General features: G+C 37.7%; 1 protein-coding gene across 3 annotated transcripts in view; it reads left to right on the top strand.

Moving 5' to 3' along the window:
* The window catches only part of LOC126278137 (uncharacterized), a 500725-nt gene that overhangs the window by 229850 nt on the left and 252655 nt on the right, over nucleotides 1-18220 (top strand). For all 3 annotated transcript variants that reach the window (XM_049978028.1, XM_049978029.1, XM_049978027.1), the window contains exons 9-10: nucleotides 1320-1446; nucleotides 11872-11904. In XM_049978028.1, coding sequence (XP_049833985.1) covers nucleotides 1320-1446; nucleotides 11872-11904 — 160 coding nt within the window. The remainder of the gene's footprint in view (nucleotides 1-1319; nucleotides 1447-11871; nucleotides 11905-18220) is intronic.

Here is an 18220-nt window from a genome sequence, read left to right as displayed (position 1 = left end):
GCTAAAGGGACTCCTTACGCCACGCCTGTCCACCCTCTTTTGGAGGACTGCTGTGCGGTATGGGGCCGGTATGAGATAGGACTGACGAAGGACGTTGAAAAAGTTCAAAGAAGGGCAGCTCGTTTTGTATTATCGAGAAATACGGACGTAACCTGGGTGGAAATCATTAAAACAAAAGGCGTTTTTCGTTGTTGCGAGATCTCCCCGTGAAATCTGAATCAAAAACTTTCTCCTCCCATTGTAAAAATATTTTATTGACAGCCACCTACATAGGGTTAGGCGATCGTCATGGTAAAGTAAGAGAAATCAGAGCTGACACAGGGAGATTTAAGAGTTCGTTATCCCCCGCGCCGTTGGAGCGTAGAATGGTAGAAAAATACCTTGGAGGTGCCTCGATCAACCCTCTTTGCCGGCAATTAATTGTAAACTGCAGATTAATCATGTTGGTGTAGATGAGATACTATTGGTTATGTGTTTTGAGCTGACTGCAATTTCATTAAGGAGAATTACATCAAAAGCGTTTCGTTTTTTATTTATAAAGCATGTTCCGTGGTTATTGGTGTTTCTTCACGTGTTGTGCTTCCTCCCTCCTTGCTAGCAACGTTTGACGTCGAAAGACTTCGATTCACATATGCATTTGACAGTTTTTGCCATTCTGCAGTATTTCTTGCGCTGCACTCTTGTAAACTGTATCTCATTCTCGACAGTGCAAAGATGCTTTATAAATAAAAGAGAAACGCGTCTGCCATAATTCTTCTCAATTAAACTGCAGTCAGCCCAAGACGGATAACCAATAGTAACCGATTTTAACAGCTGCTGCGAAAGATGGTAATGCAAATAAACGTATTACTTGAAAGGCATTTAAAGATTTTAAGTACCTAGTTACTTCTATGCAAACGTTCGCCTACAGTAAAGAAATAATTAATGGGGATAAACGACTTAAATATGTATTTGAAAGCACTGTTGCTTTTAGTCAGATATTGCACTTCTGTGAATTAACTTCAGAGCTGAGTGTTTTCCCTCTTATTTGTGACAAAGTTAAATTTACTAGAGGTATCTAAGATGTTCCTTATTTACTCTTTCTTTCAGTAATTTCTTAAAATTTTTAAACTCCGTTTGTTTAACTTTTTCACAGTGGTTCTTGACGAGCACTCGGAACGCGTGATCTTAGCAACACTTACCTTGCTTTTTTTCCTTTATTTACGTTTCTATATCAAGAATATTATTTGATCTATGTTAAATTTAATAGGTCATTTATAGTTATCATTTTCAAATTTGGTGTTATCGATGTTTAACAAGGTCTTGTTTTATATTAATAGCGCCATGATGGAAAATGGAAAAGAGACATTTTTCGAGTTCCGTTTCATCAGGAAGCTAAGAGACTAGATTTCGAGTTCCAAGGAAAAGGTACTAAGGTTTACAATCTTGGAAGATGCACTAACCTTGGTAAGTACTTGGTATGTCAATCCATGATAGAAATACACTCCTGGAAATGGAAAAAAGAACACATTGACACCGGTGTGTCAGACCCACCATAATTGCTCCGGACACTGCGAGAGGGCTGTACAAGCAATGATCACACGCACGGCACAGCGGACACGCCAGGAACCGCGGTGTTGGCCGTCGAATGGCGCTAGCTGCGCAGCATTTGTGCACCGCCGCCGTCAGTGTCAGCCAGTTTGCCGTGGCTTACGGAGCTCCATCGCAGTCTTTAACACTGGTAGCATGCCGCGACAGCGTGGACGTGAACCGTATGTGCAGTTGACGGACTTTGAGCGAGGGCGTATAGTGGGCATGCGGGAGGCCGGGTGGACGTACCGCCAAATTCCTCAACACGTGGGGCGTGAGGTCTCCACAGTACATCGATGTTGTCGCCAGTGGTCGGCGGAAGGTGCACGTGCCCGTCGACCTGGGACCGGACCGCAGCGACGCACGGATGCACGTCAAGACCGTAGGATCCTACGCAGTGCCATAGGGGACCGCACCGCCACTTCCCAGCAAATTAGGGACACTGTTGCTCCTGGGTTATCGGCGAGGACCATTCGCAACCGTCTCCATGAAGCTGGGCTACGGTCCCGCACAGCGTTAGGTCGTCTTCCGCTCACGCCCCAACATCGTGCAGCCCGCCTCCAGTGGTGTCGCGACAGGCGTGAATGGAGGGACGAATGGAGACGTGTCCTCTTCAGCGATGAAAGTCGCTTCTGCCTTGGTGCCAATGATGGTCGTAGGCGTGTTTGGCGCCGTGCAGGTGAGCGCCACAATCAGGACTGCATACGACCGAGGCACACTGGGCCAACACCCGGCATCATGGTGTGGGAAGCGATCTCCTACACTGGCCGTACACCTCTGGTGATCGTCGAGGGGACACTGAATAGTGCACGGTACATCCAAACCGTCATCGAACCCATCGTTCTACCATTCCTAGACCGGCAGGGGAACTTGCTGTTCCAACAGGACAATGCACGTCCGCATGTATCCCGTGGCACCCATCGTGCTCTAGAAGGTGTAAGTCAACTACCCTGGCCAGCAAGATCTCCGGATCTGTCCCCCATTGAGCATGTTTGGGACTGGATGAAGCGTCGTCTCACGCGGTCTGCACGTCCAGCGCGAACGCTGGTCCAACTGAGGCGCCAGGTGGAAATGGCATGGCAAGCCGTTCCACAGGACTACATCCAGCATCTCTACGATCGTCTCCATGGGAGAATAGCAGCCTGCATTGCTGCGAAAGGTGGATATACACTGTACTAGTGCCGACATTGTGCATGCTCTGTTGGCTGTGTCTATGTGCCTGTGATTCTGTCATTGTGATCATGTGATGTATCTGACCCCAGGAATGTGTCAATAAAGTTTCCCCTTGCTGGGACAATGAATTCATGGTGTTCTTATTTCAATTTCCAGGAGTGTATTTGCTTAAAAACATATATTAGTTGTAAGTACTTGTGTCTCAGTTTGGAAAATTGGTATGGGGGGGGGGGGGGGGTACAGAAAGTAATAAATATCGTCAGACTCCCAGGTTGGTTGAAGCCTTTTTGTCTGACACCCTTTAGGTTCTTTGGGTGGTCAGTGTGGCTGCCTGTTTGATGAGGTGGCATCTGATGTGAAACCCACGTCGTGGTGTGGGTGCAATTCCAAAGCTTACCACAGGACATGCCCGTTAGTAGCCAGAGATGCTAACTACCGGACTACCGAGGTGGCCTAACGACACGCAAGAGTCGGTACCTGCCTCATTGCTTTAATGAGCCTTAATGTTTGATTAATCTGCCGCAGCTACAGTTTCGAATAATTAATAAATTTACTTATCGTTGTTGTAGTTCGTTAAACACAAAATTCGTTGCAAATACTGCCTAAATCAAAATAATTATTGGCGTGTTAAAATTCTTTGAAGAATGGCATTAGAATTTACAGCTTCCAATATTAAACTGTTCAAGAGTTTTAATGTTCCAAAAAAAGGAAACCAGCGAAAAACTGCTGGTCTCGAAGCGCAAAAAAGTGACCTGCACCTCTTTAAAAGATTCTTGCAGAAGAGAGGGGAACCAGCCGACTACACCCTAATTCCGTATTCCTCACCCAAACGTAGGGAGCGCGCGCAAACGTTTCCTCTTTCACACAGTCTCTCTGTCTCCCTGTGTAGCTGAGCTTTGATACTCAGCATCTATGTAACTGCCACTGCCTGCAGTTATCCTTCTCCTGCTGTCTCCATTTTCCCTCACTGATTTACTGTACATCCACCCCGCTGCCACTCTCTACCCCTCTCTCACTTACGCTGCCACCTTTTGTCTTCTTTTCCCAATGCCACTGCTTCCACCGTACCTCGGAAGCTCTAAAAAATCCTTGGGGGTCCACCTTGTTTTTTTTACTGGTCCAATATTTCCCCCAATAGCTGTGCATTCAAAGTTGTCGGTCTGGGAGGACCCAGACCACCCCCCTCCCCCCCCCCCTCCGCCAACAAAACACAATGACGAGTCTCCACTCATCTGTATTTTTCGTTTCGACTGTCTTCTCTCATTTTCCTCCCACTCCTTCTATCTACAAGCATCTCTCTTTCTCTTTTATTGTCACTGTCTCTCACAGAGGATCAATAACTCTTTCCTCTTGGGCATCCGCTACCTCTGTTTTCATCCATTGCTCTTTCTCTGCTACTTTCTCTATCACTGCCTCCTCTCTCCTTCACCCCCAACAGCACTGAATCCTCTCTGTTTCATCGTCTCTGCCTCTCCACTACTGTCTGGGAAACAAAGCACGAATACGTTCGCGTGTGAACAGGTTTGACGAGGCAGGCGGAATGATGATGGAGGCAGCTGATTCTTTACTCTTCTCTAAGTCTTTTAAAGACGAACACATACAACTTTTTGTGCTCCGTCAGTAGCATTTTCCCGTTGTTTCCCTTCTTTTACCTGCTACAGCAGCGTGTTTTGCTTGTATAAAAGGAATTCTCTAGGTCGCTTACTTATGTATTACAATGCTTTTATATACTGTCACCTATATAAACAACAAATAAGTAAGCATAATATAAGGTTAAAACAAAACTGTTACTTCCAATTTTGTCCGAAAGAACAGACACCAAGGGCAGTCCGCAGCTGTGAAACACGTTATGCAAACTGAAGGAAGAGAGTAGAGAAAGGAAAGGAGAGGGAAGGAAAAGAACTAATTATATCAACTGCATTGGCACTTTATGCGGAATAAGTGGGGACAAGTGAAAATTTCTGCTGCATTAGGATTTGAACCTTGGATCTCCTGCATACTAAGCCACTCGCGTTAACTGTTGCGCTATCTGAACACTGTGTTTACTACACATGCGTGGAATATCTCTGCATGGTTCCCAGCTAACTCCCACTTACCGCCACCTAAATGCAGTTCCAACCCGTGTTCTCCGTGCTCGCTGATTATAGGGTCGCGCTGGAGGTCGAACGTAAATGTGTGTGCACATTGCATGTGTAGGATTCATTGCCCATCACGGAAGATCAGTTACACGAATGCGTGGTGCCTGTACTTCCGATTGTGGAAGACGTGGACCCATACTGCAGGTAGGTGGCTATAGGTGGGAGGGCGACTCGGCCAAGGAGCGAGTTGAGGTAGTCTGCGGATTTGCAGTGAACAGTGCGTCCGAATTGCGCAGTGGTTAACAGACTGCCTAGTAAGCAGCTCTCGGGTTCGAGTCCTGCTCTGGCACACGTTTTCACTCGTCGCCACTGATTATGCATTAATTCTTGCTGCACCTGATGACATTAGCTCCTGCTGTTTCCTTTTCTTTCTCCCCCTACAGTTTCAATTTACATAATATTGTCTTGTTGATCTTCCATCGCTTAATGGCGTCACAACAGTTGATCCGTATTAATTGTTTGGGAAACCTGTCGACCTGTAAAACAATAAGCCTGATGACAATGTTCGCTGTCTAAATTACAGGAACTTTTTTCTTCTAATTCTTCCCCATAGTCAACAGCATGTAGTAATCCATCAAAATCCTGAAACTCTCACAACAGAAGCTGCTCTTAAGCGATCCATGGTAAATGCTTCGTTAGTTAATATTAAAATGAAATATTAGCCATTCATAAGGTCATCCAAAAACATATTCATATCCGAATAATGCTGAAGATAATTTTCTACACTACCACCATCATGATAGTTATTTATGAGAGCAAATAACTTTCCTAATGATTCCATTGTTTTAGGTACAGCAATATTTTCACAAAAATACCGATTCAAATACAGCTTTTTTAGTAATATGATTTCTCTATAAGTTGGTTTGACAACAAACTCTAATGAACTCAGATCCAAACTGCTAATTTCGCAACATATCGGCAGAATCCAACCCAGTGCGTAACACAAATACTCGGTTAACTTGAATTACGACACTGTGAAGAAACTGTAATTGTCTTAAAATTCTGTTGGTAAAATTAAGAGAACTTGTTGAGAACTAGTTGTGATAGTTAAAGTATCATGATGTTCACTGTGAATTATGATTTTAGTAGTGTACAGGAGTATTCTCAGAGATTTCTTAGCCATATCTGCCATTACTCTTCTGTGCTAGGAAGATCTTGAATTCAGTGATATAATAATGATTATTTAATTTTCCCAACTGAGACTTCACCTGTGATTGGCAAACATACAACAATAAAGATGCAACTGAAAGACGTACAAAAAGAAAAAAATATTGAAAACTGTTTATGTCACAATTTTGTTCGATAATAATGCCAAATATAATACTAATGATAATGTAACAATAAGTATATTTAAAGTAACATTCGAAAAAGAATATCCAGCAACATTCTCGACAGAAATTTTGAAATTGGACATGTTATTTATTGCAATCCATCATATATACACTGAAATAATTAAGTAGTGAAGAAAGAAGTGGAAATTTTTATGAACAAGAACTATTAAAAACGAATTATCCAGATGGTTGTCTTCTAAAAGTTTTTAATAGGAACGGTACTATAGAAAATGTTAAATGGTTATGTTTTGATAATTCAAACAAGAGTTGAATAAATAAAAGTAAAGTACTTTTTTTAAATGTTAATAAAAAGTTTTATATATAAATGGAGGCCGTTGGTGGAAATTGAAGCATGTCTGGTAATGAATATAATATTCATTATACTTATTGTTTTTTGTAGAAGATCAAGTATATTTTGTTATTAAAATAGGGTAACAAAGGTGATTCAGTGTCAAAATTATTAGAAAATTTGTAATTTGAATATTTGGAGTCAACTGGTGCTGATTAATTTTGTTTATCAGCTGTGTATAAAGACTGTTATAAGACTTATTTAAAATTCAATTCTGAAAAAAATACTTAGAAATTTAGTTCTATATTTTAAGAAACGTTTGCTTGATTAGTTACATCATCATATTCCCATGAATAATTAATCGAAGTAATTCTTAAAGTTGATATGAATTTTCTGAATCTGGTACATAATTCACTGTAAAATAATCTTCTCAATTTGGAAGTCTATTTCTGATAATATTTATTTGCTTTCAACAGTTTTGAATTGTGATGGAATATCATATTAAAAGTAATTATAATAATATAATATAAAAAATAGTAATAGCTCTTAAATATTCGTCAGTTATTTGAGGAAAACATGTGGTAATAAACTATTTATTTGTTCATTTGTATAACATAAAATTTGTACAGGTCTGTCAAATATTTCATCCGATTTTTTAATATAATTACCCTTGATTTTATTTAGCTGTGTTAAATAAATTATTTGACCTTCATAGACTTGTTTTAAATTAATCTTTATTTTATATTCGCCATTTTTTCGAACTGAAGGTAAAACTTATTCATAAATCCAGTCTAGAAAAATTTCTGCAAAAGACATTTTTGATTTTATGATTAATGAATATGAACTGGGTGTATTTATAAAAATTGTATGTGAATGTAAGTGTAGATGAGAACTACCACTTATTTCTTTATATATTTTATATATATTTTTTTCAACAATGTCTTTCCAAGCCTCTCTAATTAACATATTCCAAAATATCATTCATATCTTTTGCCTTAATCTGTGGATTTTTTCATGAATAATTTTAACATTTGTTTATAATTTTAAATATGACTGTAATTTTTTAGATCTAAAAACGACTACAGTAAAATTTAGATTTTTGTTTTTCAAATAATATTAACTTTTTTCTTTATAAATGGGAAGTAAAAAATAAAATGATACTCGATATTACAAACAATGAAAAGAAATTCATAAAGAAATACAAATTACAAGTAAAAAAAGACTTTGAAGAATGGGTTGTATTTACTGTATAGAAAAGAAATAGATAAAATATAGAGAAAATAATTGAGAACCTATAACAGAGCTTATACATAACTGGAGTAAAAAACATTTACTTGTGAAAATTTAAAAAGAAATTAAAAGTCCTCTAAATATATTCATAACTGTAACTACTAATATAATAAAAATTTCACTGCTTTTGTGGAAAAATTGTTCGTAAAATATATCTGAAAACAGATCACAAATTACCACACCTTGGATGAATATTAAAAACTTAGTAATTTTTTATTTCATTATTTGTTTTAGTTAATGTTGTATGCAACTGTGTAGTTCACTTAAGAAATCATTATCATTTGTCTTGTTTTTGGGTTACCATTAACACAACTGTTTTATTCATGTAAAAGCTCATTGTTATCATCTATTGTTTTATTTGTCTGTAATTCATTATCAACATACATTTTCATCTAGTAATATAATAGTGTATCAACCTCAGAAATTAACACAATTTTACTACTTTTAACGGTGTTCAGTTCATGTTTTAATGTCTAATACTAAATTATTTCCTTACAACAGATTTTTTAACTCCTTTAGATTTTTCACATTCTTTGCCTTCAACTGTGTAAGCTTACATTTTTGCTCTGAAACCAACATGCTGTAACATCTTTTTTCCACAATTTTACATTTAATTTTGCTAAAATTTTCTTGTTTACATCTGGGTTCAATAAATATTATCTTTTGAATAAACACTTTTCTCAAATTCTGTTATCATACACTTTTATTTTTGGAATACCTAGAATATTCATTTCATTTTAACTTGGTTTATTGATATTTATTATTGTTTTTTGATATGGGCTGCAACTAGATTTTCTGAAAAAACAATAGTATAATCATAATTTGATTTGAAATGCACTTTGTACATTCTTTTGGATCTGATAGTATATGATTTTTTGTTTATTTTAATATTTTTTCTGTACATTTAATTATTCTTCAACTTACAAATTTTTTTCAAATTCTTTATGTCCATTTTTCCTCATTTCTGTATTAAAATCAACGTATTCTTCAACCAGTTCGATTGTTCAAATGATAAGCCTCTATGAATTTCCATTAATTTTAATCGAAGTTTCAAACAATGTTTAAGATTTATTTAAAGTAATACGTATTTTTCTTTATTATTTAATGTTGTTAATGATTTATCTCCTCCATTTGGTGCTATCGGTAAACATTTGTGTAAATCATGTAATTTTTTTGGTCACTCTAAATAGACCTCTAAAATATAACCATATTAATATCATTTGATATTGTAAGTATTTTTTTCGAAATTAAAGTATTTTCTTCCTAACCATCTGAAATCTGTAAATGATAAAAATTGAGACATTGCATAACTGTATGAATTATTTGCATCTAAATTCAAATAAAATATGATCGTTTTTCTAGCTCAATGATTTTCGTATTGCTTTTATTTGATTTAGCATATCTTTTAATACTTTGGGGAATACCACCTCTTCTTCCAAGAAATAAAACCAAATCATAATTGTTTTACATATGTAATTCCACTTCTGTCATTTTTAACATAGAATCACTAGATAAATCAGGCGCTGTAAAATACAAAGATGAATAGAGTTTGTAAGATTTAATACATTAATACAGTAATTTAATAACCCTATAATTTTCAAAAATATCTGTAAGTTTTAAAACCTCAGGTTCATTGTATAAGTTTGTAAAGTCATCAAGATTTTTAATTTAGAATTATTTTCAATCTGCGTTTGCATGTTGACAGTAGATCACGTTAATTGAATCTGGAATAAAAATATTCTTTTTAGGTAATTTAATTTCTATTAATTCTTCACAATTCATATATTCATGAGGAGAAACTCCTTTCTTAATGAGTAAATCTAATTGTTTATGTTTAAAATATTTTGCTCTTACTCTAAATTGTTAGAAGGTAATCTATCAAAACTTGACACTATAAACTTAAATGTGTCAAAAAATCTTAAATGTTTATCCTTCCTCATACTTTTTACTAAAAGAAATATATTTTTGTTCATTATTTGCAATAGTGTTTATATCTTGATTATCTATTGCTAATTCTTTGTTAAACTATGTATATCATAATTTGCTTTTTTATGAACATAAACTGGAAGAAACTTAGGATTTTGGTGAGCGCTTTCTAGATATTTTCCTGTTAAATGGCTATGATCACTTATCCTTTTTTCTCCTTTAGTAAATTCCATTCACAAATTAAACAAGTTTTTCTAAAACTCAATTTATGGTTATTTGATATTCTCATTAGAACGTTTTGTACATATATTTCTTCAGTTTCTCTAGATATTTGTTATGAGAATTGAAAATTTTTTTTGCTACACCTTGGCCATTATTCATAACACGATTCTTATAATTACTGTTAGAATATGTAACATAATGACTAAATGAAAATAGTAAATATTTTAGATGTTTATTAAATTCAATAATGGAAATATTTTTGATTTGTATTTTTTACATTAATTGCAGATTTTTGTTTTCAATTTTTTGGTAAATCGATATTAGTAGAACAATAAATTGTATTGTGTCTTTTAATACTTAATTCTGAATTATTTATACAAAATAAAGATGAACTAAATTTGTTTCTTTGCCTTTCTTCCATTCAAGTTAATACTCTTCAAAACCATTTTTCCTAATAAAACTTTATGCTTGTTTTAAAATCAAATTCTTGTATCTGGCCGTGTCTTTTTAAATTACAAAAATATTTTATGTTACCCTTAACCGCCTTTTTTCTATTAAAATATTCTTAAATTTAGTGATTACTTCTTCTTTAATTTGATTAAAAATTTCTTATAGTTCAACAATATTATCATTATTATTAATTTCTAATGTTATTATTCTCAATATAGGAGTAGAGGTTTATCTATTAATTTGTTTAGGTTTTTTAACAAATCGTCATCATCTAGAAAACTGTGACCAGAAGAATTTCTCAGGTAGTTTTTTTTTAATTTCTTGATATATGTTCACTAGAAGCTTTAGAAAATCATTCTCAGTAGCAATATTAAAAATATTACCTTCAGATCTGTTTATAAGATCGAATAATTGTTCTTTATTAAGTTTTGTATATTTTTTTTAATTTTTAGTTTTACAGAATTGACAAACTTGTTTCTATGGTTTGTTTTTAAATTGTTTACATACTTTTTTGATATTGTTGTAGATCTCTCAATAGGAGCTATTAATTGTTGTTTATTAAGTTTGGAATAATTTTTTAACTCTCTTAGTTTAAAGACTTGATGAAATTCTTTTAAAGGTTTTTTATTCAACTTGTTATTGTTATTATTAATATTGTAAACAGGATTTAGAATAATATCGATTAATTTTTCTTTATTAATATTTTTAATTTCTTTATTAAGTTGTAGCAGAACTGGAACAGATGATCATTGATATAATATTTATATATGTCACTTTGGGGCACTTGAGACTTTAATGATTAACTGTTTGAACTCATCATCTAGTCACATTTACAAAGAAAAAATATAAACAATTATCTGTGTCTGTCTGTTCTATTTTCCCCGCAAGGCGTTTTGTGAGCTTATTGCCTCACCTTAACTACGCCACAAATTTGTTTGCTGGATGTTCTTCATTACATTGCTCCAAGATACAGAATTTTGAGGTTGGTTATAAATATATATTTTCATCATACTTAGAATACTTGTGCTGTTTCGTGTGTATGCTATTTACTGAAGAAAATGTATATTTATAATGACCCACATGGTGCATTCTTCTGAAAAATCTTCAAAATGAATTAAAAATTAGACACCTGGCAACTTGCAGCAAACAAAAAAAAAATATAGCCAATAATGTACCTGAAAATAAGGGTGCAACCTGTCAAAACATGCTGCGGGAGAAAATAATAGCGACACAGTAATTGTTTTAATGTATCTGTTATGTCATAAACAATAACAGTTTTCTGAAGCCAAATTTCACCGCATTAACTTTTGCTTTCTTCGCCTGAAAACTATCTCTAAATATTGGCTTGCAATAGTGATCAGTGAATGAAAGTAAAAAACTTGCGCTATTAGAGATATACACCTTCCTCAGGAAGTACGTTCTGTAACTTGAAGTAGGTTTTGTTACATATATGTTAATACATTTCAGTTTTCCTTCTTTCCAGAATACCACGCTGTTGGCGCCCAGCTGTATGTTGGTGAGTAGTTTTTCTCTGAAAAATTAATAATACGGGTGTTACTCACTAGGTTTTGAAATGACTTAGCTTTTTAAGGAGCTCATGACTGGTCACAGTGGTAACACACAGCCAGCACCACACCAGACAGAAATTTGTCTCAGATATCCCAAATAAGATGCAGAAGTCCTCCTGTATGTTGAAATCCAAAATCTGATGAATATAATGCTTCAGTGATAACGTCATTCAGTAATATGGTTTTTGAATATGTTGTATGACACGATTCTGTAGGCTGGCTATACACTACCACAACAAATTGTACCCCAGGAAAGATGACATCGATTGTGATTCGATGACGGCATATGTCAGCTGGGGGATAGTAGATAAGAACTGATAATAGTTGCAACGACGTCTAGGAAAAGACAGTATGGTGGCATTGCTACCGTAGCACCATATGTGAGTGATTACCCTATAATAGAGAATACTCATAGTCTTAGGACTCAGTGTGGTGCAAATGTGTAAGCAAGCGGGCAATGGTGTCATGGGCAAACTCGTGCTTCCTACAGCCAACCGAACGAGTTGAAAAGGGGTCCAGTAGTGAGCGTCCGAGTGGCAGAATCGTCCTTTCGGACAATTGACTCACAAGTTGGACGTGCTGCGTCATTGTGCAATAATGCTGGTATCACGTGAACATTCTCACACCCGTAGACGAGGTTCTGAACGTCCACACAGCAAAGACACCCGCCAGGGTCGTCGCATTGTAGCGCAGCAGTGACAGATTGTGCAGCTAGCAAAGCACAGGTAAGAGGTCTTGTGAGCACAGACGTGTCAGCACTAACTGGCGCGAACTGGTTATAAGCAGTGGGAGTACGCAAGTACAACATAGACCTGTTGAGCGCTGTCTCATGCGGTGCATTCTTCTGAGACATACCCATGTCTTGTGGGCTGGGGTACGTTAAGCCACAACTCCGGTAAACCTTTGGTTTTTCTGGAGGGAACGCTAACTAGCGCATACTACATGGAGAATGTGGTTAGACGAGTTCTTTTGCAATTCTTGCCACAGGAAGGTAACGTGTTCTTTCTATAGACTGACTCGCCTGTGAAACTCAACTTGCTCTGCTCGACGTGTAGCATCGTCCCTGGCCAGCAAAGTCTCCAGACGGGCACATGTGGCATATGATGAAACGAGGAGTGGCTCGTACTACTCATCAACCAACAACTCTTAGAGAACTACTTGTACTGGTCGAGCAGGCGTGACATAACGCATCGCAGGACTTCGCCAACTGTACGATCGACTGCATGTCTGAGTCATCGCCTGCATCGACTCCCGTGGAGGCTACACAACGTACGGTTGTTGCTGGATGGGTCGATATGTAGTACCTCTGAAGCGCTTGAGCTATATTCCATATGCATTGATATAACAAGGAATCTTGAGTGAATTAGTATTCTTGGAACGGATGTACTAATTTTTTTCCGGCGATGTACTTAATAACCACGAAAGGAATATAAGAAACAAAGGAAATGATAAATTTGAAGTTTTTTTTTCCATTTGGTCACTTTAATCCCAGAATGGTTATAAAATACAAGTTCGTCGAGGGACTGTGTCGCGGTCTTTATGCCTCATAATCATTTCAGAGCCAGTTCTTGCTGAAATGGCGGAGCTGCTGTGCAACGACAAAAACCCTCACGATGGAGTTTTGGTTCCCAAATAAATAAAGGAAGAAGAAACAAAAAGCAAATAGCTGACGAAATTTTATTCATAAAAGAATTATCGTTTACCGGCGGTGTGAAACTAGTTAGGTATAAATATTCCGTGAGCAGCTAAGGATACAGCGAAAACACCTTCCAACCTTTTTGCCAGTGTTAGCCCGCTTTTGATGTTCTTGCTCCTCACTATTGCCACTCAGTAATCAGACATAATCTAATTCGCCAAGTACTATTTGACGTTGTGGTTGATGTGGTCATCAGTTCCTAGACTCATTTGATTCAATTCTCAATGCTACTCTATCCTGCCGAAGTCTCTTCACCTTCAGGTAACTACTGCAACGTACACCCTTCTGAATCTGCTTATTCATCTCTTGGTCTCCCTCTATGATTTTTTCTCCCACACTTCCCTCCAATATTAAACTGGTGATACCTCGATGTCTCAGAATGCGGCCTGTCAACCGAACCTTTCTTCTCGTCAGGTTGTGCTATAGATTCGTCAGCAGCTCGTGGTCGTGCGGTAGCGTTCTCGCTTCCCGCACACGGGTTCCCGGGTTCGATTCCAGGCGGAGTCACGGATTTTCTCTGCCTCGTGATGACTGGGTGTTGTGTGCTGTCCTTAGGTTAGTTAGGTTTAAGTAGTTCTAGGGAACTGATGACAATAGATGTTAAGTCCCATAGTACTCAGAGCCAATTTTTTTCTATAGATTTAATTTCTCCCCGGTTTTATTCAGCGCCTCCTCATTTGTTACGTAATCTCCGGCATTCTTCTGTAGAACCACGTTTCAAAAGGTTCTATTCTCTTCTTGTGTAAACTGTTTATCGTCCAAGTTGCACTACCATACATGGCTACACTCTATCCCAATACTTTCATGTAGGACAACCTAACACTTAAATCTCTATTGGATGTTAACAGAGTTCCCTTCTTCAGAAACGTTTTTCTTGCCACGTTCAGTCTACATTTTACATCATCTCTACTTCAGCCATCATCAGTGATTTTGCTGCCCAAATAGCAAAACTCATCTACTCATTTCAGATCTAGTTTCCTAACGTAATTCCCTCAGCATCACCTACTTTCCATTATTTCCGTTTTGCTGTTGTTAATGTTCAACTTATGTCTCCTCTGGAGACACAGTCTATTCCATTCATTAGCTCCTCTTAGTCTTTTGCCGTCTCGGAGAGAATTTCAGTCATCGGCAAAGATTTTATTTCGTCTCCTTGTACTTTCATTCCTACTCTAGATTTTTTCTTTGGTTTCCTTTACTGCTTGTTCAACGAACTCACTGAGTAACATCAGAGATAGGATACAACTGTGTCTCACTCCCTTCTCAAATATTACGTCCCTTTCATGCCGGTTGACTCTTATAACTCGTTTCTATACTAGTTGTAAATAGTCTTTCACTCCCTGGCTTCAGAATTTCCAAGAGGGTATCCCAGCCAACATTGATAAAAACTTTCTCTAATGCATGCCTGCAAATGCTATTAACATAAGTTCGCCTTTCTTTAACCTATCTTCTAAGATAAGTCGTAGGGTCAGTGTACCTAAATTTCTTTGGAATCCAAATTGATTTTCCACAAGGTTGCCTTCGACCAGTTTTTCAATTCTTCTGTAAGGAATTGGTCTCAGTATTTTACAAGCATGACCTGTCAACGTTATATTTTGGTAATTATACACCTTTCAGCATCTGCTTTCTTTGGATTTGGAATTATTATGTTCTTCTTGAAATCCGAAGGCATTTCGCCTATCGTCGTACATTCTACTCACTTCTCCCATACTGCACTTCCTCTCCTTTAGGCGTTTTTGAAATTAATATGGAACTGATCTTCCAAGTCTTTAATCACCGCCTATAGAGTTACTAACTTACTGTCAAACCGTAAGGCAGTTACTTCCTCTCTGTCGACTTTCAACCCTTTTCGCAATTTTCCTTTGGTTCTGAGTCATTTTTTCTTAATATATAGACTGATTAACATGTGCTACAGATTTGTGTCATTGCTTCCACAGTTACTGGTCACATTCCATTTTCCTCAGCCCTTATAACTGGTATCTGGTTTCCATACATACCCTAAGCTCCCTGTGTTTTTTACATGATGATGCCAGAATTTCGAATAGAGAGTCCCAAATAACATTCTGAAACCGACTTATAGAGTTGAACATACTAGAAATGTGCGTTTGTTTATCGTCAAACTTTCGTCTAAGGTAGGTGGAAGGGGCGGTATTGCATCATACTAGCGTACATTTCTCTCGAATCACAACTGTTATTCTCCCAGGTTTGCCCCTATTAGTGGTTCCTTTCTACTGTAGACCACTCAGGTTAGTACTTTGCAACCATTTCTTATTAAACTGATTTATTGGCAATATGTACCCATGACAAAATCTTCTCAATTCTTTTAAATTGATGCTACCATAAGTCTGGGGTTCTTTCGCCTGCCTCAGGTATCCTGTATCCCACGTAGAACAGTTTTGTACCGGTTGATTCTCCTAAAGATCTCTATAGCACTGTTGGAATTCACTGAACTTTAGGTGCCTTCGGTTGACCTAAGTCTTGTCAGGGAGAGCCTTGTGCAGCTTAGGTTTTGTAGTATCCTGTAAAATTCCTCTCACTTTACCATAGCCCCCATTCCATACTTAATTTCTTCTCCTTTACTTTCTGTAACATTGTCTTCGAGTTTTTTAAACTATGTAGAATCCTCTAAGTATTAACTCATCATCAACTTTCCTTCCATTCTTCAGTATGGCCTCCCCACATGAACTCTTTGCGTTCATTTCGCAACTATTTTCTTAAGATGTGTCTGTTAGTTTATTACAAGAGCTGCGTACTTTTCATATTGTCTTGTATTCATCGAGTGGTTCAGTTTCTCCAGTAGTCATTTTCTCTTTAACACTTTTTATTTTATGTCAGTCTCATTTTTAATGCCTTTGGTAATTTCTATTATTTTCTATTGCTTTTTTATGCCTTCTTACTAGTTAAACTTTTGTACCTTATGTCCTGTCCTTGGTCTTCTGCAGATAGTTGTCCGTTTTTCTAGTCGGTCTTCCGTGGGAGTAATTATTTCATCACTAAGAGCTATCTTCTCTTTTACTGGTTACTAATGTTTCAGTTAGTTGTAATCAAATGCTCCTTTGTAACCCTGAACAATCTCGCGTTGTTTAACATTGCACAGTATACTTGTGCCTAAGTTCCTGTTCTCTTGTAAATTACTTGGTCTTAAACAGCATTTCATAATTAATAAGTTATAATCGGAGTGTTCTTATGCCACTGAAAATATTTTGTAGTTACATGCCTAGTCTGAAATCTCTGTTGAAGTATAATGTAACATATCTCGAGCGTTCCACTATCTCTAGATCTCTTCTACGTGTACATACATACTTGCATGTACACGTAGTATGCATTTGTTCATTCACTGTGTTCTATAGATACCTCCACAAGGAAGACACTTCACGAATGTGAAACCAGTTGGATTACACATTAAGGGGAGCAACTCTGTCTAAGGAGGAATGATATTAATTTTCTTTACCTAGGCATTCCCGATTTCTTACTTTTTGCTTGACGGGCGGTTGTCATATACACTCATGTTCAGAAGAAAACAGAACATCTTGAATAACTAGCGATAGGGCATTCATATTCACAGGACATGTACATTAGTCTGTTCTGCAGAAATGATTAGCATTTGAGACACCTCGTGTCAACGTGTGCCCTGTTGCCCAGAAGACACAGGTTCCGCCATGGGTTCTGATAACTTGTTCCATGCGTGACGGCATCGACGCGTATAATGCTCGAATGGTGTACTGTGGTACAGCCAGCCTTGCTGCATTCACTTCGTTGCAAAGTTCATCCGTGGTGGTCGGCACTGGGTCACAGCGCCGCACCCGACGTTTCCCCACACCTCACACATTTGCGGTTGGCGACAAGGCTGGTGATCTGCCGGACCAGGGCAAGAGTCTGACAGCCTGTGAGACAAATAATGCTCGTGTTGGTGCATCGACATGTGGTCGTGCATTGGATTGCTGAAAATTGGCGCCTGGGGTGTTGCGCAGAAAGGTATGGCTACGGGTCGCAGTGTGTCAGTCACTTAGGTCGCAGTGCCCTGGACACGCACCAACTGTGATTTGTGATTGTACCCAGCAGCATCCTACACAATAAGGCCTCGAGTCAGAGCTGTATGTGTTATGCTGTCACTGTGATGTCGCTCCCCCTGTCTGCGGCGAACTGTTTCCAAACAAACAGAACCTAGATTCATTCGAAGACACTCTCTGATGCCACTACTGTCCCCCAGTGACGTCGTTCCATTCACCGCTGCCGTCTAGCACGTTTCTGCACATTCGTCAAAGGTAGGTAGGGAAGTGAACCCGTAATAAACGGTGGCCGACTGTCACCCCTAATAGTGTACGATTATGTTCTACCGCTCTACTTCTGCGTCAGAGACGAGGAGGACGCAGATCTGTCCTGCAATGCCATTCGGATGAGGTGTCGATCTTCTCGGGAGGTGGTGTGGGTGTTGCAACCTTATCCATCTCGTCGTGTTCTACGGCCTTCCGTGAACCATTCTGCACACACCCGTTGCCCTACCAAAACACTTGGTCCTACATGAGCTGCAGTTTCACGGATGGGTGCATCACATTCTCTTATACTAATAA

This window comes from Schistocerca gregaria, chromosome 6, assembly GCF_023897955.1.
Source record: "Schistocerca gregaria isolate iqSchGreg1 chromosome 6, iqSchGreg1.2, whole genome shotgun sequence".
NCBI classification, from domain to species: domain Eukaryota; kingdom Metazoa; phylum Arthropoda; class Insecta; order Orthoptera; family Acrididae; genus Schistocerca; species Schistocerca gregaria.
Note: the sequence above shows the minus strand (reverse complement) of the source record. Positions and strands in the feature narration are given on the sequence as shown.